Source organism: Pristis pectinata, chromosome 37 (genome assembly GCF_009764475.1).
Source record: "Pristis pectinata isolate sPriPec2 chromosome 37, sPriPec2.1.pri, whole genome shotgun sequence".
In the NCBI taxonomy this organism is placed as follows: Eukaryota; Metazoa; Chordata; class Chondrichthyes; order Rhinopristiformes; family Pristidae; genus Pristis; species Pristis pectinata.
In genome coordinates this window covers 11,997,758-12,025,180 of record NC_067440.1, presented here as the reverse complement: position 1 = coordinate 12,025,180, position 27,423 = coordinate 11,997,758, and the positions used below count along the sequence as shown (strand labels likewise).

At 41.7% G+C, this 27,423-nt stretch overlaps 1 protein-coding gene across 1 annotated transcript; it reads right to left on the bottom strand.

Moving 5' to 3' along the window:
- Nucleotides 1–2,262: 2,262 nt before the first annotated feature.
- On the bottom strand, nt 2,263–27,423 carry hsd20b2 (hydroxysteroid (20-beta) dehydrogenase 2). Its single transcript, XM_052044736.1, has 11 exons — nt 26,923–27,423; nt 17,739–17,785; nt 15,933–16,008; nt 14,291–14,401; nt 13,905–13,972; nt 12,325–12,369; nt 10,944–10,978; nt 10,065–10,146; nt 8,568–8,633; nt 3,472–3,621; nt 2,263–2,569 (listed from the first exon to the last, which is right to left on the bottom strand). Exons 1-11 carry the CDS (start codon nt 27,077–27,079, stop codon nt 2,438–2,440), a joined length of 969 nt encoding a protein of 322 aa, XP_051900696.1. The 5' UTR covers nt 27,080–27,423; the 3' UTR covers nt 2,263–2,437.

The window sequence follows — 27,423 nt, the reverse complement described above, 5'->3', positions numbered from 1 at the left end:
GCGTACACAAAATGAACAAATATCAGGGATTCTAGTTTATACATTTACGACAAGGCAGACATCAGTCCAAAGGGCATCTTTGGGGCAGACATACAAAAGCTCTAATTCCTATGAAGTGCCTTTTCTATCTTAACATTCTTGAACTGGTTTCAAGATTCCTTCTTTAGTCATCTTTAGTACTCTTCAATCCTTTTCGGACACGTGACAAACTTCTAACATTAAGTCAAAATTAAAAAAGCTGGAAATTCTGAAAATCCGAAATAAAAATACAAAATGCAAGAAGTACTTCCAAGTAACTGTTGCTCAGCTGTGCAGACCAAGAAGTGAATACCCAATCTCTGATGAGCCAGCAGATCCCAGCCAAAGCCTTCACTTGCTTTTGGTCATTGCAATGGGGGTTGAGGTTAGGGGTGGAATATATCAGCCACACCACCCAAAGCTTTCCCTTAGTGATGAGTGCAATCGGGTGAGGAATGAGTTAGGTCAGAAGGGCCTTGTGAAGTCCATCACAAGGCATTTAATCTATCAGCACTACCTAGTGTCACACTAGCCACCTAGGAGCACTTCTAAACTTTTGTCAAGAAAGTATCATCAACCTAGTGGAACTTTGGCACATAATTAAATCTCTTGTATGCTTTGACGGTACACAGTGCTGCCTCATTTGTGCAGGGTTCAGAGGTGTGATTTCCGGGAAACAAGATGCCCAAGTTGTCTTTCCCTCAGCCTTGGAAGGTAACGGGAAGACTGTCAATGGGTGGAGAGGAGGATAGGGAAACCGAGTTGTGGTTTCAACTTGTCTAGCAGGGACATGACTGCACAATAATTATACCTCAATCAAAATACAGAATTGTATCAGGTCATTATCATATTTTGCTTTCCATGCACAAATTGGGTGTCATGTTTCCAAAACTACAATAACTATACTTCAAAGTGGGCTGTCAAATGCTTTGGGATGTTTTGCCACTTATTTTCTGTTTGTCTTGAATTTTGGTCATGTGAAATGTTTCTGTTTGCTCTGTCAAAGTGCTACTTCTCCCTTCTGTATTCAGACCATGCTTGCTGGGCAACCTTTTTGTGTGCTGATATTCAATCCAAAATGGGGAGATCCTATTGCAAAATTCAGTGAGAGTCTTCCAAAGCCTGTGGCTTACAGCAGCACTGTCTTAAGTTTTCCTGAATAACTACTTAATCTTAGGTATGGTTACTATTGGCAGTTACAATCAGAGCTCATTTAGGATTGATGAAGAGAATACAAACCATCTTAATTGCAGCAGAAAATGTAATTGCATGGATTATCATAATGCAATAGGTCTTTGGTTGTAACATGACCAAGGACGGATGAACATGACGTGGAGGCTTTGGGGACGATGCAGGAGAGGTTCACCAGAATGTTGTCTGAATTGGAGTACATTAGCTATAAGAAGAGCTTGGACAAATGTGGATCATTTTCTCTGGAGCGTCAGAGGCTGAGAGGTGACCTGATAGAAGTATTTAAAGTTATGAAAGGCATAGATAGGATAGATAGTCAAAGCCTTTTTCCTCAGATGGGAAAGTCAAATAGTGGAGGGCATTGGCTAAAGGAGGAGGAGGAGGGGGGAGTTTAAAGGAGACTTGCAAGGCAAGTTTTTTTATTTTTACGCAACAAGTGTTAGGTGCCTGAAACGTGCTGCCAGTGGAGGTGATGGCAGCAGGTCTTTGTGTACTGTTCTATATTCTATGACAAATTATTTCAGAGATTTACATATAACGTAGAGCATACAAAATGACACAACTTGGACTGATTGCACAATTTGCGTATTCAATGGGCTCCTTTAAAAGTAGTCAGCAGAGTTTCTATTCTGCTTTTTAACTAATCTTGCATGTACTAACCTGCATTTCATATGTACAATATCTTATGTTAGAACATACTTTTCACCTTTAAAACAACCTGTCTGACCACATCTTAAACCGACTGCCAAGTTCCAAGGACCTTCTAGCTCTCAAAAGCCTATTTTGGGTCTTCTTCTTAAGCAGTGCCTTAGGATCAAGGATGCCTTGCTTCCATTCTGGTCCTTTGGATTCTAAGGGGGCTGATGAGGCCAAAGCAGGAGCCATGGGCTGTTTCATAAGTGGGACAGATGGAGTGGATGTGTGGCGAACTTGTGAGTTGATGTGCAGTTTAGGTGTCCAAGACAGGACATCAGAACTTTTTCTTCGGATACCTGTTAACATAAATAGAAGCAAGTGTAGGCCATTTGGCTCTTGTGTTTCCATACCATTCAATAAGATCATGGTTGATTTTTTATTTCAATATCACTTATTCAACTACATGGATAACATGAAAGATCTTTTTGAATTAACACCAGATGGCAAAAAAACAGCCAATTACATAACATCAGAAAAATACTTAAGGTTTCTTCCCCTTACCACCACCCCACCTTCTTGCATCACGTTGCGACTAATTTGTCTTGAACTTCTTGAGCCATTTCTCCATGAGTGGCTTTCGGTTTTCATTAGCTTTCAGTAAAGTTCTTATGCTGGTCTGGGACAGTCGGAGCCATTCCGGAAACAGAGTTTCAAGAATGAAATGCTGGAAGAACAGATGGGAGAAAAAGTTGTGTCAGAATAATTTGGCACCTTATTGCAGCTTAACTATTGTACGTATTACACCAATCAACTCCAAATCTGCACACCCAAACAATAAAATACACTTTTTAATCCTTGAGCAAGCTGCTGAACACTCTGTAGCCAGAGGCAGGAATGCAGAGTTCTCTAGATGGTTCAGCTTTGTCGAGACAAAGGCTTCCCTCTGCTAGTTTCTCCACAGGCCATTAATATTATGTAGAATTAAGCAGGAAAGTGGCTTTTACGCTAGTAAGTCATCAGTGGGAAAGGGTGTTAGTCAAACAGCCAGACCTGAGGTCCACATTAGTACGGTCAGCAGGAAAGATGAGTTAGTTAACTCCCAAACCTCCTCCTAAGGTCAAAACTAATTTTGGTTCATTAATTTCTTCACAGATCAAAAGTAACAAGTGCATGTTCTCTGCAAGCTATCTCCCTCGATGGCAAGCATCAGTAGATGACAAAATCTCCCTATGGCATTGGGATTACAGACACAGAGTTCTGTGCTATATATTCCACCCGCTCGCCTCAAGCAACAGGTTTCATGGACACGAATTGTGTCAGGGTATCTTGTACAATATTTGAATCTAGGCACACTGCAGCATATGTGACTACAGTTTACATTATCAGAAGGTCTAATCCTTTACTCAGTGGATGTTCACCTTACATGCAAAGTGTCCAGAGAGTGATCAGAAGAGATGTGTGGTGTTTTCATTCCCTTCATAGAGTTCACACACTCACTTGGGGTCAATTGGGGTTATTCCAGTTAAATACAGAAGATCAGAATGGACTTGCAATGTTCAAATTGACTCCAAACCATTACACACACAGGAATGGTGCAACATTCCATCAAATGTTCTTAGCACTTACCTGAAGTGCATGGGCTATGCATCCCTTTGCCTGGTCTGTTATTCCAACAGTGTTCAGAGCTCCTCGGACATAGTCATCTGCTTGCTTCACAAAAAAACTTGTTTTCATATCATGTGTTAAATTGGTGGAGACGAAAAGAGGCATCACACACTGGAAAACAAAAGTTATCTCAGTGACATTGCATAATTTTTAAATTTCTGGTATAGTTCTCTTATATGGTTGAAAATAAAGAAAGTACATATCTAACCACTCCAATGATGCTGTGACAGATCTTGCATCATCTTCATAAATATAAGAGCCTAAGAAGTAGGAGCAGGAATATTCCACTTAGCCCTTCAAGCGTGCTTTGCTATTCATCAAGATCATAGCTTATCTTCTATCTCAATGCCATTTTCTGTTTTGAATTAAATCAATGACTCCACAACCCTCCAGGGTAGAGAATTGTGTGTGAGGAAGTTTCTCCACATCTTAGTCCTAACTACCCTAAACATTATTCTGGGACTATGATCCCTATTCCTAATCGTCACAGCAAGGGGAATCTTGCTTCCTCTATCCACCCCATGATTGTCACTTTCAATGAGCTCTCCTCTCATTCTTCTGAATGCCAGTCTACAAATCTCTCTTCATTCAGCAAACCTGCCGTCTCTGGAGACAACCTGGAGAATTTTCACTAAACTCCCTTCATGGCAAGTTTACAGGCGGCTCTTGTGTTATTGGGTGGGGAATGTGTTCCAAGAAAACAAGCTATATCACAGTTATCCATAACGTGAAGTCACATCACCCACACATGCATCAAGAAACTCAAGTTGAAAAATATAATTTTTGTGTTGATTTAATTACTTTTTTCCACATTAATTCCATGAGAGAAAATTTTATTCCATAGTTTAAATTTTTGGGTAGTGATTTGTGAATTCGGTAAAGGCAAATTTCCATAACTCGATCAGCCGTAACATGGGGGGGAGGGCGGGGTCACCTGTGTACCTTTCTTATTTAAGGAGACCCAAACTGTACACGGCATTCCAGTTGCAGTATGTAATTACAATAAGTCATTTTTGTTCCTGTATTCACATCATCTCTTAATGAAGGGCAAATTAATATTTTTCTTCCTACTTGCTTGCTGCACCTGCATGTTGGCGCTCAGTGACCTGTGTACAAGGATGCCCAGGTCATTTTGAACATCAACATTTCCCACTCTCTCACCATTTAAAAAATACCATTTCAATCTTGTGCATTAAAGTGGATACCTTCATTTTCTCCACATTATACAGATCTACCACGTTCTTACCCACTTGCAAGCTTGAACTCTGCTAGTCCTAACTTGCAACAATTCAGTTGGCCAGGAACTTTCCTTTCTCAAAAACCTAAGGTGCAAGGCCATAACAAGGTAGATTGTGAGGTCAAGAGTCCATCCTATCATACAAGGAGACCATTCATTAGTCTTATAACAGCGTGGTAGAAGCTGTCCTTGAGCCTGGTGGTACATGCTTCCAGGCTTTTGTATGTTCTGCCCTATGGGAGAGGGGAGGAGAGATAATGTCCAGAGTGGGTGAAGTCTTTGATTATGTTGGCTGCTTTACCGAGGCAGCAAGAAGTGTAGACAGAGTCCATGGAGGGGAGGCTGTTTTCTGTGCTGAGTTGTGTCCACAACTCTCTGCAGTTTCTTGCGGTCTCGGGCAGAGCAGTTGCCATAACAAGCTGTGATGCATCTGGATAGGATGCTTTCTATGCTGCATTGATTAAAATTGGTGAGGTTCAAAGGGGACATGCCAAATTTCTTTAGCTGCCTGAGGAAACAGAGGCACTGGTGCGCTTTCTTGGCCGTGGCTTCTACGTGGTTGGACCAGGGCAGACTATTGGTGATGTTCACACCAAGGAATTTGAAGTTCTCAACCCTCTCAACTTCAGCATGTTGATGTAAACAACAGTGTGTGCACCGTCCCCCTTCCTGAAGTCAATTGCCAGCTCTTTTGTTTTGCTGACATTAAGGGAAAGGTTGTTGTCATGACACCATTGCCACTAGGCCCTCTATCTCCTTCCTGTACTCCGACTCAATGTGGCTATTGGGTTACCACATCTGGGAACTAACAATGGTAGGATCTTTGATGTTTGGGAAGGATGGGTAAAAGAGAAAAGGGGGTGGTCTAACATAATTAAAAAAGGAACAATGTCAGGGCAGTGATTAAAAAAAAAGATCTTCACTTGACATATTGTGAGATAGAATTAGAATTAACTTGGGTTGAGTTCAGAAGTAGCTTTGGTTAGAGTAAATTATAAGATGCTGAATAGTCATTGGAAATGGCTTAAATTAGGAAATTAGAGGTGCATGTTACAGGAATAACACAGTAAGCATGAGAGAGTTTAACCTAGGTATCAATGGATAAATTGAATATGTTAGTAATAAGGTAGAAGATGAATTCATGGAATGTATACTGGAGACTTTTCTAGATTGATATGTTGAGGAACCAACCATGGAGAAAGCCATTTCAGATCTTGTTTTGTGCAATGGGAAAGGATTTATTGATAATCTTAGTGTCATGGAACCTTTGGGGAATGGTATCCTTGTTATGATAAGATTTGACATTGAGTGTGTAATTAATTCATCAATCAATGCAATATGGTCTTAAATCTTTACAAAGGAAACTTTGAAGGCATGAGATGATTGTTAGCTGTGACTTGGGAGAATTCATTGAAAGGTATGTAAGCTGGACATGTAAAGCTCAGCATTTCAAGAAAGATTTACAAAACAAAATCCCTTAAGACACAAAAAGGAAAACTGGTTCATTCATGGATGATGAGGAATTAAAGTTGCCAAAAATAGCAGGAGGGCTGATGATTGGGGGCACTTTAGAACAGCACAGAACGACTAAGAAATTGATAAAGGAGGACAAGATAGGACATGAGACCAAATTGGCGAGAAACAAAAAATGTACTGTTTTTATTGATATGTGAAAAGGAAAAGACCACTGAAGGCAGTGGGCCACGGATATAGACAGGGGCAGGGGAATTTATATGGGGAATAAGAAAATGACAAACAAATTATCGGATTACTTTTTGACTTCCTTTACCGAAGGCAGAAATAGATTGATTCTTGATTAGGAGTCTCGACCCAAACGTCAACAGTCCTCCAGCAGATTGTTGTTCTGGTGAGAATGAGTCAAAAAATGGTACTAGAGAAGTTGGTGAGCATGAAAGGTAATAAATATAAAGTTATCATGATTACATCCCAGAATTTTGAAAGAGGGATCTTTAGAGATAATGCCTGTTCTGATCATCATCTTCCAAAGTTCTCTGCACGTTGGAGTTGTTCCTATGGTTTGGAGTGCAGCAAATATGGCCCCACTATTTAAGAATGGTGGGAGACAGAAGAGAGGGAACTACTGGCTTGTTAATCTAACATCAGTATTAGACATAATGTTGGACTCTATAATAAAAGATGTAATAACAGAACATATTGAAAAGAATAATGGGATGGAGCAGAGTCAATGTGGAATAGTGAAAGTAAATTCATGTCTGATAGGATTTCTTTGAGGATGTGGCTAACAGAAAGTGGATTGGTATATTTGGATTTTCAAAAGATATTCAATAAGCGCCTCTTTCCCAGGGCACCAATGCTCAATACAAGAGGGTATGGTTTTAAAGTAATGGGTGGGAAGTACAAGGGAGATATCAGAGGAAGGTTTTTTACCCAGAAGGTGGTTGGGGCGTGGAATGCGCTGCCTGGGGCAGTGGTGGAGGCAGGTACATTGGTCAAATTCAAGAGATTGCTAGATAAGCATATGGAGGAGTTTAAAATAGAGGGATATGTGGGAGGAAGGGGTTAGATAGTCTTAGGTGAGGTTTGAAGGTCGGCACAACATTGTGGGCCGAAGGGCCTGTATTGTGCTATACTGTTCTATGAATATCCTGCACAGGAGGTTTGTCAACAAGATTTGAATTGGGGGTAATGTATTGGCATGGGTTGAGAATTAGCTATTGTACAGAAAGCATAGAATGGGAATAATTAGATCGATCTCAGGTAGACAGGTTGTAGCTAATTGGTTACTGCAGGGATCAGTGCTCGGGCCCTGGCTATTCACAATCTACATCAGCAATTTGGCTGAAGGGAATAAATGTCACATTTCCAAGTTTGCTGATGATACCAAACAGTGACCTTGTGAGTATGGACGAGGAGGTAAAGGATTCAAGGGAATAAGGAAAAGTCAAATGTGTTGGTGAGAACATGGCGTAAGATATAATGTGGGAAAACATGAGTTTATTCATCTTAATAGAGAAAAAAAAACAGAAAAAGCAGGGTGTTTGTTAAAACGCGAGAGATTGGGTCGGGTTGACATTCAAAGGGACTTAGGTGTGCTTATACACAAGTCTCTGAAGATCAATGCACAGGTGCAGCAAGTGAATAAGAGGATAAATGGTATGTTATCCTTCATTGTGGGAGGATTTGAATACAGGAATGAAAAAGGCTTATTGTAATTGTACAGGACTTTGGTGAGACCACACCTTGAATATTGTGTACAGTTTTTGTCTCCTTATTTGAAAAAGGATGTACTTGCAGTAGAGAGAATGCAGTGAAGATTCATTAGACTGGTTGCAGGTATGGTAGGTTGTGATATGAAAAGAGATCGAGTAGACTGGAATGACATTCTATGAATTTTAGAAGAATAAGAGGAGATCTCATTTAAATGTATGGCCTAGATGTAAGGAAAGTGTTTCTCCTGGATGAAGAGAAATAGTTTCAGAATAAGACATTTAGGATAGAGATGAAGATAAATTTCTTCACTCAGAGGGTGGTGAATCTATGGAATTTTCTATCCCGGAAGGCAGTGAAGATTCAGCTGTTGCCTTCATTCAAAACAGATCAATAGCTTTCTAGAAATCAAAGGAATCAAGGGGTGTGGGACAGTGGTGAGGTAGAAGATCAGCCTTGATCTCAATGAACAGGTTTGATGGGTCAATTGGCCTACTGTTGCTCCTATGTTATTATCCAATAGCTCTGGTCACATTCACAGCTGTGAATCCCTTTCAACAATTCTCATCTTAACTTGAGTATTTTTAAGCAAGAAGGAGGAACAAAAATTAATCATTTGTTTTTTCCATACCTGTATGATAATTCCCTGTGACTTGTATTCTGCATTCAGTGCTCGTGAAAAGAAGTCAATGAAGACCTGTGAAAGATGTAGATTCTTAATTGAAGAATGCTGACGAACCACTGTTTCGCCTTCACCTATAACTCAAAACATTCAAATAAAATCACTGATTGATCCTCAGCCTCAATTTCTGAGCCATGACATTTTAGGAATGAGTCGTTGCCTTGAACAGGCAATAGAGAAACCCATTAGAATGGTCTCAGTGATGAGGGACTTTAGGAACCTGAAGGAGTTAGGGTTTCTGTGCTTTGCGCAGAGAATGATGTGAGATTTAATACAGGAGTATTAAAAATCATTTCAGAATAAGAGGTTACCCACTTCAGAAAGAGATGAGGCAAAAATAAAAATTCTCTCAGGAGATCAAGAATTGTTGGAACTTTCTTTCTCAAAGGGTGGTGAAAACAAAGTCTTTGAATACATTAAAGGCAGAAATAGATAGATTCAATAGGCAAGTATGTGTGAGAAGGGGATAGTGAAAGGTTACCATAGCTAGGATGGGATATGGAGTTGAGCTTACAGGAAGATTGGCCATGATCTTGTTGAAGGGTATCAGGTAATATGGAAGGATAGGCAGGAAGGTAAGAGAGGTAGAGTAGAACTCTTATTTACACAAGACAAGTTTTTCACTGTACCTCGGTACAAGTGATAATAATAACCCAATACCAATACACCTATCACCCGCTCCTCCCCCTCCCCCCCACCCTTTTTTCTGGCTTCTGCCCTTTCTTTCCAGTCCTGATGAAGGGTCTTGGCCCAACATGTCCATTGTTCATTTCCCTCCATAAATGCTGCCTGACCCGCTGAGTTCCTCCAGCATTTTGTGTGTTGCTTCAGATTCCAGCATCTGCAGTTTCTCGTGTCACAGATCCAGCAACTAAGCTTCAATCCTAATCCTGTTCTCCTGTGCTGTCTGCATAGACTTTGCACATTCACTCTGTAACTGAATGAATTTCTCCCAGTTACTCTGGTTTCCTCCCATATCCGAAAGATGAGCTGTATAGGTGGGTTTATCAACGACTATAGGTTACAGGGAAATAACTAGAGAAATAGGATTTAGAATCAGAATTATTATCACTGACTTAGGTGGTGTGAATTTTTTTGTTTTGAGGCAGCAGCACATTGCAAAGACATAAAATTACTATGAATTACAAAATTAAATAAATAGTGCAAAAAGAAGGAATAATGAGGTAGTGTTCATGGACCGTTCAGAAATCTGATGGCAGAGGGGAAGAAGCTGTTTCTGAATCATTGAGTGTGGGTCTTCAGGCTCCTGTGCCTCCTCCCCGATGGTAGTAATGATTTCTCTGAGAGCAGACATAGACTCGATGGGCCATGAGAAATATGGGGGAAAAAAACATAGCACTGGAGTGTTGTACTAGAATGCTGTGCCCAAGTTTCTGCAGTGAGAGCACTACTTATCCAGTCAGCTAGTTTATAATAAAGGATTACCTTAGTCGCTGCATACATGCTGCGCAGTGGATGTGGATGAGATCCAGCTTCTGAAGAAATGTTGATGATGACACCTTTCTTCCTGCCAAGTTTCAAAACAAAACACCAAACATCTGAACAGGGAGAAAGACTGAGATAATTTTATTTCCAAGGCAGAGGTACACTGTGCTGATGTTATCGAGAACAAAAAGATTTGGGAAAAACAACTTCAGGTGAAATATAGGACAGGAGTGAGGCATGAGTTTAACAACACACGTGAAAGGTGATACCTTCGATGATAATGGTGCTCCCCTAGAACTGCAGTAGAGTCAGCCTAAATTATGAATCAAATTTCTGTAGTGAGACTTCAGGCTCATGAGAAGAAAGCAGGAGCATGAAACACCTCAACTGTCCGATTTCATGTGAGCATTGACTCTCCCTCTGTCACCCTCCTACTCCACTCCATACCCCTTCATCCAAGTTTCATGTCAATTTGAAACTGTGTGAAGGAACTGGATTGTGCAGCTGTTAACTCCTGGACAAGTGATTCTGATGCTGAAATGCAAAGTAGATTTTAATTACTTGCAGCGTATTCTTCCTTTTTAACATTTGATTTTGAAGAGAATAAAACCCACCCACCGAGCCCCACCTTCACCTCTCCTCCCTTGTGGACCTCAGTGGTCCGAATTTAAACAATGGAGATATTTCCACCCCTTGCTCCTCAACATGAAATAGCTGAGTTCAGTTAAGTTTAAAAGAGACCACTAAGAAGATATCAAATAAGATAATCCCTTGCACCAACTCAGCTGACCCCACAACCTCTGCCTGACTTGCTCCCTCCAGAGTTGCACTTGACAATAAATTAACTCTAACCTCCAAAATTACAAGCTGCTATAGTACCTTTTAACCATTTGTGGCAGGACAATGCTGGTCATCTACCAAAGAGGAAAAGAGGCACATGTTAGGCACAACACACTTGCTAAAGGAGAAATATTAAATGCCACCTACTTCACAGTTTTTAATTGCATAAACTTTCCAGATTGAAATATTTAAAATGGATTTCCAACCTTTCCTGGCAATACACCAAGTTGAATTTATACAGGAGCCATATCATGGCAGAACATTTAACTGCAGTCCAAGAACATTCGCAGGAATGTCATCAAACAAAAATTAGCATTTAAAGTGGATGACAGACACATGAAAAATATAAAACCAAGCAAGAATTACAAGGCGGTTTAAATCAATGTTTAAACAAAGGGCAGGGGAGGTAACTAATCGATTTCATGGGGTTCTCAAAAGGCAACAAAGAAATCAAAATGGCTCTCAAGAAGTAATGGCACAAATTCTGTTACGGCAATAAAAGTGCTGGATTGTCATAAAAACCCTTTTAGTTCATATGTCATTAAGATAAGAAAAGCTGGTTTCCTTACCTAATCTGATCTATAAGTGACTCCAGACCTCCCAGTGCGTTTGGCTCCTTACTGCATTTGCTGTCCATCCTTAATAATTAGGGATGGGCAGCAAGTGCCAGCTCATCCACAGCCTGATAATGAATTTTAAAATATGGATACAAGCAACCGCCATGTTACAGGGGGGTTGTGTTTCTAGAAAAACAGGCTGTACCATGATTTTCCATAATGCAAAGCCACATCAGCTGCACATACGTCAAGAAATGCGAGTTGGAAATAAAATTGTGTTGACTTATTTACTTTTTTTTACCTTCACATAAATTCCATGAGAGCAACTTTTATTCCATATCTCAAATTTTTGGGTATTGAATTGTGAACTCTGTAAGGGCAAATTTCCATAACCTGAATGGCCTAACCCCGGGGGCGGGGGTGGGGGGAATGCCTGTACTGAAAACAAAGAGATGCACAAGCTAGATCAGGTTGTTTTCCAGTTTGTGATTTCTAATATTGTCTTTGATGATAATGTGGTTTAAGCATTTTAACAGAAGTCTTTTCTAAATCTCTTATTTTGCAATCCTGCCACCCAGTTTTAATATTGATGTTTAAGCTATATTTTTTCAACATTTTCAGTTTATTTCAGTATATTGGGATGGTATAGCCTTACATTGTGTTGGAGGGGTACTGAGCAAAGGTAACCAGGAATTACTAGGGTAGTCCGAACTTTTGGAACAGGATTCATGTACTCTGCTCATTTCCAGGGAAGAATCTCACCAAGACATGGCACCGTAATGCAACTGTACAACTTTTCAAGGAAGAACACGATTACACTCTTTAATCAAATACACAGTGTGTTTCAGTATGTGAATACCCACCATTGGCACAGAAAGGGCGTTGCAGTTCACGATATCAGTAACTGCCTGAAACATTAAAAATTCATTTTAGAAAATAGAGCTTTATTTGAATTTCATTTTCCAATTGTTCCCTCTCCATCCCACCCTAAGGTCGCTGACTTCTATTGGGGTACCGTTAAATGAGAATACTCTTCCATCTTGCTGAGTAGTAGCTCTCCATGTGTGAGACAAAGGTGTATCGGCAGTTCAATTCACTATTTAGCCTCTCTCTTCAGATCTTCACGTGTATTACTTCCATCAGGGCTCATAAGACGTTGATCTGGAGCAGGATACCTGGCCAATGTCCTCAGCCTAGCACAGCCAAGTTAAAGCAGTTAGGGGATTGGACTTGGAAGTCCCATGCATGGCATTTTGGTTAACCCTAAATTGTGGGCAATTCTTTTTCTTCTGTTTAATAGGATTATACCATACTTTAAAAATGTGACCCGCCTTTCTTTTCTACAGCACCAATAAGCCATGCTTTTATACAAGTTTGCATGTTTTCCCTGTGACCATGTGGGTTTCCTCCGTGGCTCCAGTTTCCTCCCACATCCTAAAGATGTGTTCATTGGTAGGTTAAGTAAGTGGTAGAATCTGGGAGTAATTGATGAGAATGCTGAATCAATGTAGGATTAGTGTAAATGGGTTGTTGATGGTTGGCACAGACTTGGTTGGTCGAAGGGCCTATTTCTGTGCTGTATTTCTCTATGACTCCATATGACTAAGAACAGAAGCAACAGACTGCTCAACACAGAATGCAGAATCCTCTGCCCAAGTTCAGTTGTGCATGACTGGGTATTGCCCTGTGGAATCAGGTGGAGACTTATGGTTTATGGTTTATCAAACTGGAGACCATTCAGTGGTGTTTACAACAAAGGTTTGCAAATTGTCACCCTGTACACAAGCTGCATTGCTTCAGAGATCTTTCACCAGGCCCAATTAGGCTTGCCAACTCTAGCTAGATATTCAATATAATCTCTCACCGTTACTTTCTCACCATTCTACGCATCTCCTGACTTCACGCCCATAGCCATTCCCACCTCTGGGCTGACACTGACCCAGTTTTGTGCCATGGACTATCTCAAAGTGGGGCAAATTGTGCTGGAGAGATACATTATAAGCTGGAACTGTTGAGGCGGTTGCAGCCTGTGAAATTCTCCAAACACTTTACATGTTTTACATCCAGATGTAAATTTTTCTGGCATCATCCTCCCTGAGGTGAAAGTTCTGATGACTGTAAAACAAGTTCTTCCAAGAAGCATAGCTTTCAGAAACAGAATGGCAGAGGTAGGAGGCACACTCAAAGCAAAACATACACTAACCTATCACAGACAGAGAAAAATGGAACAGAAGTGAATTCACAGAGTAAGGTGATGGATAGGTGGGGACTCGACTGGGAAACAAATACTGGCGTAAGCCAGTTGAGCCAAATAGCCTCTCTCTATCTTGTGCATTCTATTTAATTTGATGAACTGTGGTCCAGACTGTTCTTGTCCACTATAATGAACCAGTTAATTGCACGATATAACACACAGACAAAGGAAATGTGCAACGTACTGTACCTTTTGGACATTTGGTCTATCCAGAAAATAACATGGAAGCACAGCATAGGTCCTCCCAACATTGTTTACTGAAACAAGGAAGATTAGAATTAGAACATAATCTCAACAACAAATATTCAGTTCAGAAATTCCTTATATGTGATAGCTTGTATCACTGACTGCTGCTCCTGTTTTCTGAAAGTGAATTCCTTGTGTTTTTTTATTTTCATTTTTTTAAAAAACCTTCCGATGATCTTTTTTCTTACATTGCTTTATCGCACATACAAACAAATCAGGAGACGAGTTGTTCCTTATTTCATGCCTGCAAAGATTGACTTTTCCTGCCATAGTTTAGGGACTCTGCAGAAATGAAGAAGTTGGCACAAATTAAAGTCTAGATGAATTACCAAGGATTCCAATGTTCAGGTCTTCCAATGCTGCCTCAATTGGTCCATAGATGACAGCTTCAGAAGTGAAATCGGCTTGAATAATCTTGGTCTTCTTACCGTGTTGCTGTTCTGCAATTACTCAGAAAAAGCAAGCATCAATCCACAAAGCTGCTGTACATGCACTTCCATCTTGACGTACAGCGACACAACATAGAAGGAGACCATTCAGCCCATTTTGCCTGCATAGCATTTTTGAAAGAGCAGTTCTGTCAGTTTAGTCCCACTGTCCCGGTCTTCCTCTGCAATGAGTTCTCTTCATGCATTTATCCAATAGGTAGCATCACCTCTGCCATGGTTATCTGCAACACTTGTGTGACAATACACAAGGCTGTGTCCTCAGCCTCTTACTTTACCCCCTATACACTGACGACTGCGTGGCCAGATTCTACTCTTAACCCCATCTACAAGTTCGCAGATGATACCACTATAATGGGACAGATCTCAAATAATGATGAGTTGGAGTATAGGAAGGAGATAGTCTAGTAGCATGGTATCAAGATAACAACCTTTCCCTCAATGTCAGCAAAATAAAAGAGCTGATCATTGACTTCAGGAAGCGGGCTAGAGCACATGACCCTGTATATATCAATGGTGCCAAGGTGGAGATGGCTGAGACTTCAAGTTCCGAGGCCTAAATATCACCAACAGCTTGTCCAGGACCAACCATGTTGTTGCTATGGCCAAGAAAGCACACCAGCACCTCTACTTCCTTAGAAAGGCTAAGGAAATTCAGCATGTCCCTGTTGACCCTCACCAATTTTTATAGATGCACCACTGAAAGCATCCTACCAGGTTGTATCACAGCTTGGTATGGCAACTGCTCTATCCAAGACCACAAGAAATTTCAGAGAGTTGTGGATACAGTTCAGTCAATCACGAAAACCAGCCTCTCCACCATGGACTCTGTCTACACTTCTCACTGACTCATAAAAGCAACCAGCATAATCAAAGACCCCTCTGATCCCAGACATTCTCTCTTGACGTTAAAGTCGACCCGCGCTTCTGTAAAGAATCAGACAACAGCAGAACCAAAGAACTTACGATAAATGCTTTATTAGCTTTCGCTAGCGGGAGTGGGGGAATGCAGAGGAAGAGTAAACAATGTAACCCTAACTCTGTACTAGATCCTCACTCAAAGAAGACTCGGTTACAGCGTATCTTTATACTCATTTTCGTGGGAAAGCTAGGTGGGAAGTTACACTTACACAGGCAATTGTTTACATAAAGTTTCCAGCATAACAAGATATATCTAAAAAACTACTTCTTTCCCACTTGCACCTGGCATTAAAACTAGACAAAACTAATATCACACCATGCCTGAGATCATTCTGTACTCTGGGAACCCACTGACTATGAGAAGCATACTAAGAAGCATACTATTAACTCTTACACTGCCAGTCATTAACCCTTGCATTCCCAGCTATCTTTCACAACCATATCATAATAAGTAGTGAGGCATGGGTCACTAGCCCATTGACCAACATCTGAAATTTTTACAGGTCCTATCCAGAGGCTCAGTTTTGAATTGCTGTAGCAGAGATCCATCACAGGCTCAAAGGTCTGAATAATCTCCCTCGATAGGAACCTTTGTGTTTCTTACCTATCTCCTGCGCTATGGCTTTCAGCCTCTCTAATGACCGGCTAATTAGCACAATATTGAGCCCTCTTCTTGCCAACTGGGAATCAGGACAAGAAAGAATTGCATTAATCCAGTGTTTCACTGTTGTAGTAAATACCATATGCTCAAGCCAAGTAAGAAATGCTCTGAAACATATATGAGGGGTATAGAGAGCATTGCATTTAAATTACTGGATTAGTATCCAGGAAACTGGTTGGTTGACCCAGAGACACGAATTTGAATCACAACAATGACGGTAAGGGGGAATTTAACGATGTAACCATAGATGTACATGAGCTTTCACCCATATTGAAAACCATTAAACAATTACATTGTCATGAAAACCCATCTGGATCAACTAATGCCCATACAGGGCACAAAATCCCTCTGATACATACATGATTCCAGACCCACTAATTCTTGGAGAGGCTTAGGGATGGACAATAAATTCTGAGATTGGTAATGTCATCCACATCCCTTAAAACCCAAAACAAACAAAAGAAAAGAAAGATACTGGAGTAAATAGTTTCAATTAAAGAAATAGGACTTGTTAACAACACTGCATCAGCCAATGAATTGAAGGTAGGCCACAGTAAACAGTAAAGTCAATTTACTCAGAAAACAGAGTATTTAAAGAGCAGAGGAAATAGAAACTACACCAACTTCTCCCAATAAAGACAGGATAATTTCTCCAGAAAAATGCAGCATGGAGAGGATGGTTATGCGTAAATTATATATGCAGAATCAACTTAAGTTGCTTTCAGCAGTTTCGTTAAAAAATCTTGATGGGCAAGGAAGGTACTTTTAGTTTAGTAGCTGATCACCTGCCCAGTGTGATTTAAGGGTGAACAAACAGAAATGATCTCACACTTCTGCTGCTTAACTGATCTCAGCCAGGACATTATTTGGGCCACCATAATTGTTTACAGTGCACTTGTGAGGAAGAAAGGAAATTGAGCTGGGCTCTCCACTTTCAGTCACTATACAAGCTTTTAAAGGAACAGTCAAAGTGATATGTGATTTGAAGGGGAATCTGCAGGTGATATTAATCCCATGCCCATACTGCTAAGATCCCAGGTTTAGGAGGTGCTACTAGTGAGTAGTTGCAGTGCATTTTGTAGGTGATACACACTGCGACCACTGCACAGCCATGAAGGAGAAAGTGAGCATTTGTAATGGAGATATGGAAAAAAATTAGGATGGGTTAACAAAAGCTAAGTGAAACAAATAGGTTTTAAGAACTGAGTTAAAGGACGAAGGAAAGATGGAGAAGCTTAAGAAATCCCAATGATTGGGCTCGAGACTGAAAGCATGGAACAACTGGAGCTGTGGTGGAATTCAGGGGGACAGAAGACAGGGTTGTGGGTTAGAGAGATAGGATGGATGACGTCTTGGAAGGACTTGAAAACAAGGACGAGAATTTTAAAATAGAGGTTTTGCTTAATTGAGATTGGGTACAAGTCTGCAGGAAAATGGGAGTGGTATTTGAACAGGACTCGATGCAAGTTAAGAAATAGCCAGCAGAGTTTGATGGATCTGAATAAGAGGAAAGAGGGAGACTATTGGAATGCATCAGTCTACAGAGAACAAAAGCACAGATACAAATATAGTTACACAAATCAAAATGTGTCTCTGTAGTGGTTCAATTACTATGAGATAGTAAAGAGCAGTGGTATTGGGATTAGTTAGCTAGTTCTACCAGAGATCCAGCACAAGCCCAAACAAGATGAACTACCTCCTTTACAGTATCATTCTATGAAGACAGATGGAGGCAGAGATCTACATTACCTCATGAGCATAGGCTTTTCCAATCCCATTGGTTGCACCTGTTACAACTAGAAAAAAAAATTCCATTTTACTGAACAACAGTTCATTTTTTCTTAATATATTTTCATCTCTGTGATGAAACCAAGGGATAAAAATAGAATATTGGAAATACTCAATAGGTCAGGCTATTGACCCGAAACTTTTTTTCCACAGATGCTGACTGACCTGTTGAATATTTCCAGCATTCTGTATCCTTATTCCCAATTTCTTGTGTTTGCAATTTTTTGCTTTTTGATTTTATGAAACCAAGGAAGTTTCCTATGTTGCAATGCTGATATTCCTCATCCCTATCCACATTACCTCCCTCCTACAAACTGGAGACATTTAATGTCACATGATTTCACAATCCCCAGTTTTTGTAATCTTGACAGCTCACTTTAGCTTCTCTGCAGTATGTTAGAGACTTGACAAGGTGAAGGCTAAAGAAAGAATGAAAGGCTTTCATGTCGTACGTTTAACATAATGTTTATTTGCTTTACTAGTGATCCAGGGCTCTAGATTAATGATTTGGAGGAATGAGTCAGAACCCAATATGGAAATTGGGGGAACTTAAATTCAATTAATCAAATAAAACTAAATTTTAAAAAAACTTTGATTAGTAAACCCCCCCGATTCACTTACGTGATGAAAGGAAATCTGCCGTCCTTATCAATCTGCTCTATAAATGACCCCATGATAATATAGGTGACTTTGAAGTCGCTGAGCAAGCCAGTCAAGATTAGTTGGAGATGGACAATAAGTGTTGCCCTTGCCACTGACGCTGTCAGTCCCTCGGTGGGTCAGGTTCGGATTGGCTGCAGTCAGGTTGGGTCCTGGTCAGGTTATAATTTTGTACCCAAGCAAAACTGTAATCAGAAACTGCTATAGTACAGTACACCATTTCACCCATTTAGGTACCTTAAATGTGCAGTCACTGATGTAATCTAAGAATGATAGTAATCAACATGAGCATAGTAATATCCCACAAAAAAAACAATTTAGTTATAGTTACCCAGGCATTGGGGAGAACTCCCCAGCTCTTCTTCAAAGAGCAAAGAAGGCAGAGTCATTTGAATATTTTTAAAGGCATGGGTATTCAGATGCTTGATAAGCAGGGGGATGAAAGATTACTGGACATAGGAATGTGAAGTTGTGGTTACAATCAGATTAGCTATGATCTTACTAAACAGCAGAGCAAGCTTGAGGGCCAAAGTGGTCTATTCCTACTCCTGATCTGTATGCTTTTTTTTCATGTTATCTCTAATCAGTTCCATATTTTTTTTCCAGTCATGCCTTGGGTAATCTGCCAAAATCCTGAACTCCAAATTTTGACCATTATTCAGAAACCCATAAGAGGGATTCCACTATGTGCAAGAGTGCTTAATGTGAAGACAGAACATGTTCTGCTACAATGATGCCTGTCGCCAATATGAGGATATTAGACTTGCCAACGTTCGAGGACTGGGTATACATGCCAATAAGAAGCGTACTTGTAAATCTCTTTTCACGACTTCATATCAACCTAAAGTTCCTTATAGCTAAAGAAGCACAATAACTATTCAGATTCAGGAAACACAGCACAACAGCCATTTTGTACTGTTACGGACTCAGTGAATGTCCCTTTAAGATAGAGAGTGTGTGTGTGTGTGTGTGTGTGTGTGTGTGTGGGGCGTGCTTATGTCAATAGAAGATAAAGGACGTAATGACGTTGTTGAAGAAGCCAGAAGAAGAAGGAGAGAGAGAGAAGGGAGAGAGACACCAGCCTGCTAGTTTTCTCTATCGATGGATGAGAAACAATAACTGTGTCTGCCACTGAAATCCATGTATGGAAGTTGGAAGTAATCCGGTGGAGTTCACTTTGTTGCTGACCTGTAGAAGGAAACAGGTACTTGTGTGGACGACCACGATTCGGATGCTTTTCGGGGTGAGGAAGTCACTACCGAGTAAACACTTTCGTGTCATTTGGGTTCCATCGTGGAACATTTGGATTTCGTATTTACTCTCTCTATGTTTCTCTACGTCTACGTCTTATCTTCAGACAACGGTGGTTGTTGAAGAAGCCCTGCTCATGTTTCACCTTATGGCTTGCGGAACTGAACTTTAAGAACCATTCCTGAACTTGGAGTTCGGGACTTTGTCACACACACACACACAAAGAGTTTAGTTTTAGGGTTAACGTTCAAGGTTTAACATTTTTGAATTCTAATATACTAACATTTTTACTTCTATTTTACGTATTAGTTTTTAACACTAAATCATGCTCAGTGTGTTTCTTTTGTTGCTGGTTCGTGACAGTACACAATGACAGAACAGAGGGCAGGACAGTGGTGCAACAGCACTGCAACCACACTGCTTCAGTGTTTTTTTCATCATAAAAAACAAACTATATACAACAATAAAATAGTGCAAACCTTTACATTCGTGTACGGATCAATCATTAGTGTTACCTTTTTATATAAAAAACACAGCACCGATGCCACTTGTGTGGCTCCCTGAGGTGCTATCCCAATCCCATATTTACAATATTTAAGGGGCTTTCTCGCCTGACCTCGCCCCTCCCTCTCCAGTGGCAGAAGAACCCTAAACTGTCATCCTTCTCCACCGAGCCCTCGCGCTGGCTGCACCCAGCTTCAGTGCATCCCTCAGCACGTACTCCTGCAGCCTGGAATGTGCCAGTCAGCAGCATTCCCCTACGGACATCTCGCAGTGCTGGGAGACCAACAATTTTCGGGCAGACCAAAGGGCGTCTTTCACCAAGTTGATGACCTTCCAGCAGCAGCTGATGTCTGTCTCTGTGTGCGTCCCCGGGAACAGCCCGTAGATCAGAGAATCCTCTGTTACGCAGCTGCTGGGGATGAACCATGTCAAGGACCCTTGCATCTTTCGCCACACCCTCCTTGCAAACCCACAGCTCACAAAGAGGTGGGCAACCGTCTCGTCCCCAGTGCAGTCCTCCTGGGGGCAGCGCGCGCTGGGGGTGATGCCCCAACCGTGCAAGACGGATCTTACTGGGAGGGCCCCTCTCACCACCAGACAAGCGAGGTCTTGGTGCTTGTTGGTGAGTTCTGGCGATGAGGCATTCTGCCAGATGGTCTGGACAGTCTGCTCAGGGAACCACCCCACAGTGTCCATTGAGTCCTCCTCCTGCAGTGTCTGCAGGATGTTCCATGCTGACCACTTCCTGATGGATTTATGGTCCAAGGGATTGGTCCGGAAGAACTTTTCCACAAAGGACAGGTAGTGCAGCAACGTCCAGCTGACTGGGATGTTGTGTGGCCACGGGGCCAGGCCCATCCTTTGCAACAGCCAGGGCAGGTAGAACCTCGGTACATAGTGACACTTGGTGCCCACTTACTTGGGTTCCACACACAGCCTGATGCAGCCACAGACGAAGGTGGTCATCAGGATGAGGGCAACACTGGGGACACCTTTACCCCCATTGTCCAGGGACTTGTGCATGGTGACCCGTCAGACCCACTCCACCTTGGATCCTCAAACGAACTGGAAAATGGCGCGGGTGATTTCCAAGCCGGAGGAGCGGGGAACAGGCCACACCTGCGCCAAATACAGCAGCCCTGAGAGCACCTCACACCTCATGACCAGGTTCTTCCCAGTTATCGATAGGGAGCGCCATTCCCACGGTCCCAGTTTCTGCTTCACCTTCCCAATCCGCTCCCACCAACTTTTGTTGCACGCCCCGGCCCCTCCAAACCAGATCCCCAGCACCTTCAGATAGTCAGGCCTGGCGGTGAAGGGGACGTTGGATCGGTCGGGCCACTTGCCGAAGAGCATGGCCTCGCTCTTCACGCGGTTGACTCTGACCCCTGATGCCAACTCAAACCGGTCGCAGATGCTGATCAATCTGCCGACTGACCTCAGGTCCGAGCAGAAGTCGGCGACGTCGTCCATGTACAGGGAGCTTTTCACCTGGGTGCCCCCACTGCCTGGCAACGTCACCCCTCTGATGCCCTCGTCCTTCCTGATGGATTCGGCAAAGGGTTCTATACAGCACACAAGACAGGGGAGAGAGGGCAGCCCTGCCTGACTCCAGACTTAATGGGGAAGCTGTCTGTTTCCCACCCATTGATTTGGACTGCGCTACAGATGTCTGTGTGGAGCAGTTGGATCCGATTCCTGATTCCCTCCTCAAAGTCAGTTTTGGAGAGCACGTCCAACATGTACTTTTTTTTTCCTAGGTTCAGTGCCGATCTAGGGTGCCATCTACGCAGAATTTGCTTGTTCTCCTTGTCCCAGGTACCAGGTTGGTGAGTTAATTGGCTTCTGTAAATTATGCAAGAGTGGGTTTGGGTGGCAGAAGAATCAGAAGAGGGCGGAATTGATGGACAAGTGTGTAGTGTAAAAGGTCATGGCTGTCATGTGACCGTGACAACACTGACCCCTCTGGCTGGGATGACACCATTGAGCACATGGCCGAAAGCGACACCACTGTCAATCAAGGTTTGGCTCCACCCCACTAGGTAAACACCTTTGTCCTTGCTGGGCCACCCAGCCCCCCAGCAGCATAAAAGTGCTGCAAGTTTGGTTTTCTCTCTCTTTTCTGTCTCCAAGGATGTTGAGGTAAGCTGTGCACTACTTCAGGGCAGTTAGTTAAGGACTCCCGAGACCAAAGATCCAACGTTTGTACAGAATCAGGGTGTCCAAACATTGTATTGTTTATTCCTTGATCATTTGTACCCAGTTATTTTGTGTGTGTGTGTGTGTGTGTGTGTGTGTGTGTGTGTGTGTGTGTGTGTGCGCGCATACGCGCGCGCACCTCACCCTCTGTTACAATTTTCCTCCACATTCGTGATCTCCTGCTTGAGTGTGCACGAGTGTGCATCTGTTCCCATTCATTCTGTCCCTGCGTTTGTCTTTGTTAATAAACCATTTTTAAATGACAAAGACTGTGTCCAGACCTTTATCTTTAAGATACCAAAAGAACCTTTCTCACAACAAAGTGAGAAAGGATAACTTAGAGTGAAATGAGTAGAGGAATGGGACTGATGAGAATGCTTCAAGAGCTAACATAGCCTCAGTGATATGAATGGCCCGCTTTTCTGCTTTGAGAAGCTATCATAATACTATTGTGGCTGGATATGTAAACATTTTAGTGGCCTTGATTTCAAAAAAATGTTGGCTGGAACACTACGTAAAATTTCCCTAATCTTTAAGGGTGACTTTATGCTCATCTGAGAGAGCAGAAGAGAGTTCAGTTTAGTGTCTCACATAAAAACCCATCCGCCAATACAATTGCTCTGTCCTATATTTGTGTCCACCTGGACTAATATGCGCAGATCTCTGGAGTGGGATTTGAACCATAACTTTCTGATTTAGAAGTCAAGGAAACCATCCACTGAGCCAGTTCGGTACACAACTAAAATATTTGGTATTGAAAATGTCAATATATTTATAACAAAAAGCTGGCAGCTGTTGGAAATCTGATACAAAAACAGAAAATATTAGAGGTGCCCAACAGTCGCAGTATCAGTGAGGAAAGAAACCTAACAAAAGTTTTGGGTCAAATGTATTTCCCAAATGTAATAAAAGGCCTTGAACTGACATCTATATCTCTCTTCACTGATGCTGCTTCAGCTGAGTGATACCAACATTTTCTATTTCTGTTCTAAAATATCTATTTCAGATAATTGATTTTAAGATCTGAAAGAAATTTCCAGTAGCAGGTTCTTCACCACACCAGAGGCAGGATCTCTGGTCACCCCAAAAGTCTCCTCCCAAAATTTGCATTTTCCCCCAGAAGAAGCCACAAGAAATAGGAGGTTTAAAAAGCAAAAAAAATAAACTGCTGGAAGAACTTAGCGGGTCAAGCAGCATCTGTGGAAGCAAAAGGATGTCAATATTTCGCCGAGACTGTGCATCAGAACGGAACGGAGAGTATGGAAGGAAGATAGCCAGTATAAAAGAGGCAAGGTGGAAGGGCGAGACAGGGGCTAGTGGATGATGGAATCAGGTGGAGTGGGGGATGATGAGTTTCTCCAGCAATTTGCTTTTTGTTTGAAATTCCAGCATCTCCATTAGGAGGTTTAACTTATTTTGACCCCTTGCCATTTTCTCTGGATCCCCTTTCTCCTCAGCTCATTTCTGTGGTGCCTTCTGCAACTTCGCAAAGTGCCAATGATGGACTTTTGCAAAGAAGGAAATAGGAAGATACGGAACATACAGTAATAATCTCCTGAGAAGTAAATTTTGGTGAAGGAAGTATAAAAAGCTCCACTGCACTTCTCCACCAGAAAGTGCAGACAGAGCTTTGATGTAACATATCAAACTCCTAAGCATTAACATACCAGAAGCCATGCCTGGGCCAAGCACATAGATGCAGTCACAAGGAAGGTGCACCAGTGTCTTTATTTTGTTAGGAGATTAAAGAGGTTTGCTTGTTATCAAGCATTCTAACAAGCTTCTGCATATGACACTCGACTTTGACTGACATTTCATCCAAAATGAAAGGTCCCACTGGCACAATCAACTAAGTACAAGTCCCTGGAGTGCAGCTTGAATTCACATCTTTCTAGTTTAGGGGCAAAATAGAGCCAGAGTTAATTACACTGGAGTTCCTGAGCATCATTATCTGCAATCTGACACAATTTAAGTAAAACATGAATTAAATCCAAACAGCATGCATGCATGCATGCAATTCCAAGCAGAGAGAGCACCTCCTTCAAGGTTATGGGTGTTTTGTTCTTTCAGGGTGGTTTTCCTACTCTGTATTGGAAGCAGAGTGTTCTTTGAACAACCTACTTTCGAAGAAGAAAAATTCCACAAGCAAACCACACCATTCATTTATGGCTGTATTTAATATGTGAATGTCATTTAGTTCTTCTGACATGCATTCTGACATGAAAATCAGTCTGAACCGTCCTATCTGATCACTCTCTGGAAATCCTGCAGGGTGGTGTACAAGCATGTAGGAAATGTAAAATAAAAGACTTCAGAAGACTACAGATTAGGCAAATAATCCTTACAAGCATTCGCAAATTAGATTAGAAAATTCGGGTGTTTCCAAACCAGAAACCCTGGATGAATACACAGGTTAGGAAGCTGCTAAAGATTAGAGATGCTGCTTACAGAGCTAGAGACACCATTGCCTATAGTCTAGCTAGACCAAATCTTAAATGCGGCATCAGAACAGCAAAACACGACTTAGGATCAAGGACAGTTTTAACAATAATGATCCCTGTCGCATGTGGCAAGGAGTACAGGCTTTCACTGATTATAAAATGAAAGACACCCAGCCTGTAAACAGTAACATCTCACTGGCAGAGGACCTTAGTAAGTTCTTTGCCCACTTTGACAGGGAGAACTACAGCAAGGAAATGGTCAGACTGCCTCAAGATCCTTATGGACTGGTACTTGATACTAATGAGGTCAGTAGGATTTTACACAGTGTCAACGCAAGGAAAGCAGCCAGACCTGATGGTGTACCAGGGCGTGTACTTCAAGCATGCGCTAACCAATTAGCTGGGGTTTTGACTAACATCTTTAACCTCTCCCTGACATACGCTGTTGTCCCGACGTGTTTTAAATCAACTATCATTGTGCCCATTCCTAAGTAAAAAAAAGTGAGCTGCCTGAATGATTATCGCCCGATTGCACTTACACCGATCATAGCCAAATGCTTTGAGAGACTGATTTTGAAGCACATTAAACGTGCTATCCCTGCCACCGTGGACCAGCACCAGTTTGCCTACCAGGCAAATAGATCAATGGAGGATGCAATTAGTCTCGCCCTCCATACTGCTCTGGCGCACCTGGAAAGACTGGACACGTATGTCAGGATGCTCTTTTTGGACTTCAGTTCAGCCTTTAACACATTTATTCCCAGCAGACTAGTGTCCAAACTCCACAGCCTGGGCCTGAATACAACAATCTTTAACTGGATTATGGACTTTCTGACCAATCGTCCGCAGACTGTCAGGTTAGGAGGGCACATATCTTCCACCCTCCCCCTGAATACTGGTGATCCCCAGGGGTGTGTGCTGAGTCCCTTCCTGTATGCTCTTTGTACTCATGACTGTTCATCTGTCCATGAAACAAACACCAGCATAAAGTTTGCAGATGACACAACAGTCATTGGCCTGATCATGAACAATAATGAATTGGCATACAGGGATGAGGTACAAAACCTGACAGCCTGGTGTTCCGCCAACAATCTCATTCTCAACACTCAAAAGACTAAAGAGATTGTGGTGGATTTCAGGTAGTCAAGGAAGATAGATCTTGGTCCAGTGTTCATTGGTGGCGAGGCTGTGGAGAGAGTCTCCAGTTTTAAATTCCTGGGGGCATACATCACCGAGGACTTTTCCTGGGCAATACACACCTCAGCTGTCATTAGGAAGGCACAGCAATGCCTCGATTTTTTGAGGAAATTGAGGAGAGCCAGACTGTCTCAGAACATTCTGGTGAACTTCTACCGGTGTGCGGTGGAGAGCATCCTGACATACAGCATTACTGCTTTTTATGCCAGCTGCAGTAGGAAGGAGCAGAAGGCCCTGCAGAGGGTCATCAAGACTGCCCAAAACATCATTGGGACTCAGTTACCAGCGATGGAGGACATCTATCAGGCTCGATGTCGGAGCAGGGCTTTAAACGTCATTCGAGAACCAGCTCACCCTGCTCACTACCTTTTTAAACTACTCCCCTCTGGTAGGCGATACAGGACAATACGTGAACACACTACAAGACTGAACACAGCTTTTTTCCCAAAGCTGTTAAATTGTTGAACATGGACTGACATCTCCTATACATACATACATATACATACTATGTCTTCCCCCCCTTTACCGGCTGGACTCATCATGGTGTTATTTAATATATTGATATTGATATGCTGCTGATTATCATTATTATGGTTCATTTGCACACTGCCTTCTTTTTTTTATACTTTATATTTGTGTAAGTATGTTTGTTTTATTTTATAGTTATAACTGCTCTTATCAATTTACTGTTTTGGTTTTTATTAGGCAACGGAGTGCCATTGTAATCTCGTGTTGTTGTTGCAACAGTACAATGACAAATAAAGAAATAATAATAATAATTAGATGTGTGTGCAAGCATCATAAAACAATCAGAAGTGATTATATCCACAAATTTCTGTCGCAGGAAAGAACTAGCATTACCAAGAGACAGCAGGAGAAAACCGCAATCTTACCTGCCCATTCCCCAAAGGACATCAGGTCTATCCTCCAAAATTTGGACAGAACATAAATCCTGATGCCAAACAGCAGCTTCCAACTGAACTTTACCATGAAGTAGAGGCATGTCAATGTCCCAATCAAATTATAGAAAGTGTTGGTAAAAAGAAACATTTTTGAAATAGCTTCTGGAAGGTGTAAAGTCTATGCCTTTTCCTGTGTCTCTTCACAAGTTATTTGTACTATGCAGAGTTAACCTGCCCCTTTCATCAGTTCTGATTGGACATTTCTAATCGATTGGCAGTTTGTTATGTAATCGTTTGGTCACTTTTACACAGTTTCATTTATGATCTTTTGACCCTGAATTAAAAGCAGTTAAAATTGAATTGCAGACCCTGCTTTCCCTTAGAACTGAATCTATTTGAGCCATGCCTTTTGGATATATTTCTGATCAGTTCCAGTGTTTTTTGTTTTGAAAACCGCCACCACTGCTTCACTTATGTTTTAGTAATTACAGA

What these genes read in the sequence shown, in the direction of transcription:
- hsd20b2 (XM_052044736.1), bottom strand. Translation starts at nt 27,079, where the DNA reads ATGTTTCTTTTTACCAACACTTTCTATAATTTGATTGGGACATTGACA. An exon ending in CCTGAACATTGGAATCCTTG is followed by an intron (nt 13,973 to 14,290) that starts GTAATTCATCTA and finishes TCCTTGTTTCAG; the next exon opens with TAAACAATGTTGGGAGGACC. An exon ending in GCATAGCCCATGCACTTCAG is followed by an intron (nt 2,570 to 3,471) that starts GTAAGTGCTAAG and finishes CTGTTCTTCCAG; the next exon opens with CATTTCATTCTTGAAACTCT.